General features: G+C 47.9%; 2 protein-coding genes across 2 annotated transcripts; both read left to right on the top strand.

Annotated features, from left to right (window-relative positions):
• Positions 1 to 1,666: 1,666 nt before the first annotated feature.
• LOC138351983 (mucin-1-like) lies at positions 1,667 to 2,992 on the top strand. Its single transcript, XM_069304158.1, has one exon. It carries the CDS (start codon positions 1,667 to 1,669, stop codon positions 2,990 to 2,992), a length of 1,326 nt encoding a protein of 441 aa, XP_069160259.1.
• Positions 2,993 to 4,359: 1,367 nt separating this feature from the next.
• On the top strand, positions 4,360 to 4,716 carry LOC138351982 (uncharacterized). Its single transcript, XM_069304157.1, has one exon. It carries the CDS (start codon positions 4,360 to 4,362, stop codon positions 4,714 to 4,716), a length of 357 nt encoding a protein of 118 aa, XP_069160258.1.
• Positions 4,717 to 6,756: the final 2,040 nt, after the last annotated feature.

The following is a 6,756-nucleotide window of genomic DNA, read 5'->3' as shown; positions in this document are numbered from 1 at the left end:
ATAAAATCATAATCGATATAACAGATGTGAAACCGCAGGATTGTTTCGTGCGTAGGTTAGACACACATACGAGCTCCCCCCTCGTATAGGCCAATAGGCCTTCTGCGTTTTTCCTTTTATCTCATGTTCTGTTATAATGTTCTGATATGAACCTCCATTTAAAAAAAAAGGTACTCAAAGCTTCGACAACGAGTGACAGGAATGTTGACAGACAGGTGTTGACGTATAGCGACCTGACAGGTGTTGACAGCCCATCAGCCGGGGGTAACATGTTGCAGAATAAGCTGCAGCTTCATTTATTCATATTTGCAACAAAAAAATTAAAGTAGAGAAATACTCTAAAAAAACTATGATGAATGTTGTGTTGCTCACTCACAACAAATACTACTGCAGTAATTGTATTGCCTGTGCTACTGAATTCGGGCCTATGAAATACGAGCTACGATACACTACAAGCAGGATAAAATTGAGCTGGTCCGAGTTCAATCACCGATTATCCACGTGTATGAAATGATATTTCTCGTGATTTTATATTATATATACTTAGTAGATAGGGGTACCGAGCGGTACCCAGGTCTCTCTGTCTTTATCTTTGTTTATTTGTCTCTATTTCACTGTTTTTGTCACTGTGTCTATCTTTGATCTATCCACCTCTGGTTATCTCATTCTGTATCTCTGTTTGTGTGTCTCACCTGTATCACGTATATCACTATGAATCATGTTTAACTATGTAGCAAGTTTCAGTATGTGTCCCTACCAGAGCCACATGAAGGTGAGTGACTCAGGAGGTCTGGGGTGAATGTGTATAGTGAGAGATTGGGGTTGTAGGGAACCCTGAAGAGGCAGTGAGGTGTGTATTGGGTGATTGGTGGTAGGGGTTGAGGGTTGGCGACATCATGAACATCATGCGTCCCCCCCCTGACGCCCTCCTGACGTCCCCTGACGTCCCCTGACGCCCTCCTGACGTCCCCCTGACGTCCCCTGACGCCCTCCTGACGCCCTCCTGACGTCCCCTGACGCCCTCCTGACGCCCCCTGACGTCCCCTGACGCCCTCCTGACGCCCTTCTGACGTCCCCTGACGTCTCCTACTTTGCTCATCACGTCTATCCCTTGTACATCACTCTTCTTGGAGTATCTATTCTACCATCTTCAAGTTTATCCAGAGTCTCTCTCTCTCTCCTCCAAGTCGTCGCCGCCGCCCATACGTGTTGATACCTGTACTCACCTATTTGTGCTTGCGGGGGTTGAGCTCTGGCTTTCTGGTCCCGCCTCTCAACCGTCAATCAACTGGTGTCTCATCGCGTGTAGTTGCGTCTTCTCTGGTCTCCTTCAGCGCGTCCTTTCACGGCTTCATATTCTCCCAGTCTTCCAATTGTTCAACGCTCACGGTCCATCTCTTCTTCCCAGCGGGTAATGCCCCAACCCGTTCTCGCAAATTCGTATAGTCAATATTGACTTATTAAATAAGTGCATAGGTGACATACTAAACATAATAGATACCCTTAAAAAGCTTCATAGAAAACACCGACCTTACCTAACCTTGTTAGTATGTTAAGATAAGCATCTTATTGTTTCGTAATTACAATTGTTACTTAACTTATTATAGGTATAGGTTAAGGAATAATTGTAATTACGAAACAATAAGATGCTTATCTTAACATACTAATGCCCAGCATCCAGCCCTGCCTGTTCCATCTGGTGTCACTCATCCTTGCCTTCCCCAGACTACCGCAGACTGCTCCAGACTACCGCAGACTGCCCCAGACTACCGCAGTCTGCTCCAGACTACCGCAGACTGCTCCAGACTACCGCAGACTGCTCCAGACTACCGCAGACTGCTCCAGACTACCGCAGTCTGCTCCAGACTACCGCAGACTGCTCCAGACTACCGCAGACTGCTCCAGACTACCGCAGTCTGCTCCAGACTACCGCAGACTGTCCCAGACTACCGCAGACTGCCCCAGACTACCGCAGACTGCCCCAGACTACCGCAGACTGCTCCAGACTACCGCAGACTGTTCCAGACTACCGCAGACTGCCCCAGACTACCACAGTCTGCTCCAGACTACCGCAGACTGCCCTAGACTCTCGCAGACTGCTCCAGACTACCGCAGACTGCTCCAGACTACCGCAGACTGCCCCAGACTACCGCAGACTGTTCCAGACTACCGCAGACTGCCCCAGACTACCGCAGACTGCCCCAGACTCCCGCAGACTGCTCCAGACTACCGCAGACTGTTCCAGACTACCGCAGACTGCCCCAGACTACCGCAGACTGCCCTAGACTCCCGCAGACTGCTCCAGACTACCGCAGATTGCCCCAGACTACCGCAGACTGCCCCAGACTACCGCAGACTACAGGAGACTGTTCCAGACTACCGCAGACTGCCCCAGACTACCGCAGACTGCCCCAGACTACCGCAGACTGCCCCAGACTACCGCAGACTGTTCCAGACTACCGCAGACTGTTCCAGACTTCCGCAGACTGCCCCAGACAACCGCAGACTGCCCCAGACTACCGCAGACTGTTCCAGACTACTGCAGACTGCCCCAGACTACCGCAGACTGCCCCAGACTACCGCAGACTGCCCGAGACTACCGCAGACTGCTCCAGACTACCGCAGACTGCTTCAGACTACCGCAGACTGCCCCAGACTACCGCAGACTGCCGCAGACTACCGCAGACTGCCCCAGACTACCGCAGACTGCCCCAGACTGCCCCAGACTACCGCAGACTGTCCCAGACTACCGCAGACTGTCCCAGACTACCGCAGACTGTCCCAGACTACCGCAGACTGCCCCAGACTACCGCAGACTGCCCCAGACTACCGCAGACTACCCCAGACTACCGCAGACTGCCCCAGACTACCGCAGACTGTCCCAGACTACCGCAGACTGTCCCAGACTACCGCAGACTGCCCCAGACTACCGCAGACTGTCCCAGACTACCGCAGACTGTCCCAGACTACCGCAGACTCGCCCCAATACTGAAAATCCCATTCTGCCTCCCCCATTCAAGCCCTCCTCGCCTCAATCTCTCCCCTCCTCCACTGCTGAGCATCGCGTGTCAACTGTAGGGAGTCCCCTTTGCCATGCCCCACTATGACCCCTTTGCCATTCCCCACTATAACGTTGTTATCTACTGGGCCTCTGCTCATCCATCCCTCCCTCACCACACTCCTTCCCCCACCCCCCACCAACCACAACACTACCTATCCCCACCACGCACCCCCATTCTCCACTACTCCACTCCTTAAGGCATGATACTGTTGACATGCTTGCAAAGACAGGCTGTAAGAAACCAGAGGTAGAAATTAATATGGGTGTGTCATTAGCAGTGACAAAGAGAATACTTAAACAAATATCTAATGGAGATCTCACCGACCTAGCAAATTCACAAAGACCTGAAAGTTGTAGCATTAAATATTATGATAGATATCGTGAGGAGACATTCTCATTAGTCTAATAGAGCAAGAACTCGGCATTGTGATGTTATAGTGGCAAGAATACGTCTGGGATATAGATGTATTCTGTGTACCTGGCAGCGGTTTCAAAACCCAAATGTGGAATACACCATGTGTGTCAATTTTGTGAGAGAGAAAACATGCACTCATTTGAACATTATATTGTAGAATGTCCCATATTGGCTGACTTTCGCCCTCCTGGACTGAGGTATGCTGAACTATGTAACTACTATATGAGTACTGGAACACTTTATTGTACACTGATTGTTCAATAAATCACTGAATTATATGTTTAACAGCTCTCTAACCCTGTCTATGGAGGACAGAAGAAAATGTATAGATGCTGGTTAGCATTGTAAATGTCTGGCCACGTCTGTGGTAGAAACTTGTACAAAACAAAACAAATCCTTAATTACCACCACACAGCTTCTCACCTCACCAACACCTCCCCCTCCACCTCACCAACACCTCCCCCTCCACCTCACCAACACCTCCTCCCCCTTCACCTCACCAACACCTCCCCCCCCCTCCTCACCTCACCAAGACCCCCGCCCCCACCTCGCAGCACTAGCTCTGTAAGCCTTTACACCACCGCCCACGGAATGGGTATGGGGATGCATAATAAAGAAGGAAAAGCACAAGCGCCGGTAAACGGCGGGAGCTGAAGATTAACCAAACCCACTTGTGTGAAATCTACCATTTTCACCCCCCCCCCCCACCCACCCTCACTCTGCTTCACACCTCAATTACAGCTTCACCCTTATTTTACCTCCCCTCTTACACCCCGGCCACTGCTGCTCCCCCTATGTGTACAGGTATATTCAGATAGATCACATTACTGCGACTCGGCTATACCTGGCTCTCACTATTGCTACACATGTGGCTTTCGTATTGATGTGTATACGTCATACAGCTGCCAGTCATACTTGCCAGCCACAGCTGCAAGCCTCAGCTACATGCCACAGCTACAAGCCACAGCTACAAGCCACAGCTACAAGCCACAGCTACATGCCACAGCTACAAGCCACAACTACAAGCCTCAGCTACAAGCCACAGCTACAAGCCACAGCTACAAGCCACAGATACAATGCCACAGATACATGCCACAGCTACAAGCCTCAGCTACAAGCCACAGCTACAAGCCTCAGCTACAAGCCACAGCTACAAGCCACAGCTACAAGCCACAACTACAAGCCACAGCTACAAGCCTCAGCTACAAGCCACAGCTACAAGCCACAGCTACAAGCCTGAGCTACAAGCCACAGCTACAAGCCTGAGTTACAAGCCACAACTACAAGCCATAACTACAAACCTCAGCTACAAGCCTCAGCTACAAGCCACAGCTACAAGCCACAGCTACATGCCACAACTACAAGCCACAACTACAAGCCAGAGCTTCCTGCCTCTTCCACCACAACTCTCCCTTCTCGTTCGCCCTTTCTCCTTCCCTCTCCCCTCTCGCCCTCCTCCTCTCCCCTCTCGCTGTGCCCTCTTCCTCCCCCTCTCTCCCTCGCCTCTTCCCCCCGGCTGTATAATAGAGAAACTTCAGCACAGTCGGGCACCGCTACACTGCTTCAGATTTTGCGCATCATTTGCAGACAAGCTGTCCCTGGAGGGAGCGGAGGACCCGCTGGAGGCGATGGAGGCTCCCTCCTCCTCCTATTCCTCCAACAGCCTCTCTTGGTCCATCAAGGAAGAGGGAAGACACTAGAGGGGGGGGGGAATAAGAGAGGGGAGGGAAGGGACAGTACACGTGTAATCACGTGGGAAATACAGACAACATTAGACGGAATGGTAGATCTAAGTTCATTTGGATTAAAACCTGTGATTAGTTAATCCCCGTAGATGCGATTAAATCTTATGATGGTTATCTTGAGATTTCATCTCAAGATACCTAGGTTATCTACCTAGGATATCTACATCTCAAGATAGGTTATCTTGGTACGCGAAGGGAGAACAACACAACCTGAGCCTACTTATAACGACTCGAGAAAGAGACCTGGGAGTGGATGTAACACCTAATCTAACTCCTGAGGCACACGTAAATAGGATAACGACAGCAGCGTACTCTACACTGGCGAAAGTTAGAACGTCATTCAGAAACCTAAGTGAGGAGGCTTTTAGGGAGCTTTACACTGCCTACGTGAGACCAGTCTTAGAGTATGCCGCGCCATCATGGAGCCCCCACCTGAAGAAACACATAAGGAAACTGGAAAGGGTTCAGAAGTTTGCGACGAGGCTTGTCCCAGAGTTACGAGGGATGGGATATGAAGAGCGCCTGAAGGAACAGAACCTTACGACACTAGGAAAAAAAGAAGGGAGAGAGGGGAATATGACAGGAACGTATAAAATACTCAGGGGAATTGACAAAGTGGACATAGACGAAATGTTCACACGGAATAATAACAGAACGAGGGGACATGGGTGGAAGCTGGAAACTCAGATGAGTCACAGGGATGTTAGGAAGTTTTCTTTTAGCGTGAGACTAGTGGGAAAATGGAATGCACTTCAGGAACAGGTTGTGGAAGCAAATACTATTCATAATTTCAAAACCAGGTATGATTTCGCACTTTGATGGGTTTATGATCCTAAAGTCCTAACTCTTCACTCTTATATTTCACCAGTTGTAGATCCCCTAGAAGGACTCCTGTGTCCTTGATAGGTTGTAATATGCATTATATTATATATATATATATATATATATATATATATATATATATATATATATATATATATATATATATATATATATATATATATATATATATATGTCGTACCTAGTAGCCAGAACGCACTTCTCAGCCTACTATGCAAGGCCCGATTTGCCTAATAAGCCAAGTTTTCATGAATTAATTATTTTTCGACTACCTAACCTACCTAACCTAACCTAACTTTTTCGGCTACCTAACCTAACCTAACCTATAAAGATAGGTTAGGTTAGGTTAGGTAGGGTTGGTTAGGTTCGGTCATACATCTACGTTAATTTTAACTCCAATAAAAAAAAATTGACCTCATACATAATGAAATGGGTAGCTTTATCATTTCATAAGAAAAAAATTAGAGAAAATATATTAATTCAGAAAAACTTGGCTTATTAGGCAAATCGGGCCTTGCATAGTAGGCTGAGAAGTGCGTTCTGGCTACTAGGTACGACATATATATATATATATATATATATATATATATATATATATATATATATATATATATATATATATATATAACTTTTAAATGCTTGCTACTAAATACTTGCCCAAAAAATTACAGCTCAGCAGAGATGAGTATCAACCA

The sequence above is a fragment of the Procambarus clarkii genome, chromosome 51 (genome assembly GCF_040958095.1).
Source record: "Procambarus clarkii isolate CNS0578487 chromosome 51, FALCON_Pclarkii_2.0, whole genome shotgun sequence".
NCBI lineage: Eukaryota > Metazoa > Arthropoda > Malacostraca > Decapoda > Cambaridae > Procambarus > Procambarus clarkii.
The sequence above is the reverse complement of the archived record's forward strand: the minus strand, read 5'-3'. Positions and strand labels throughout refer to the sequence as shown.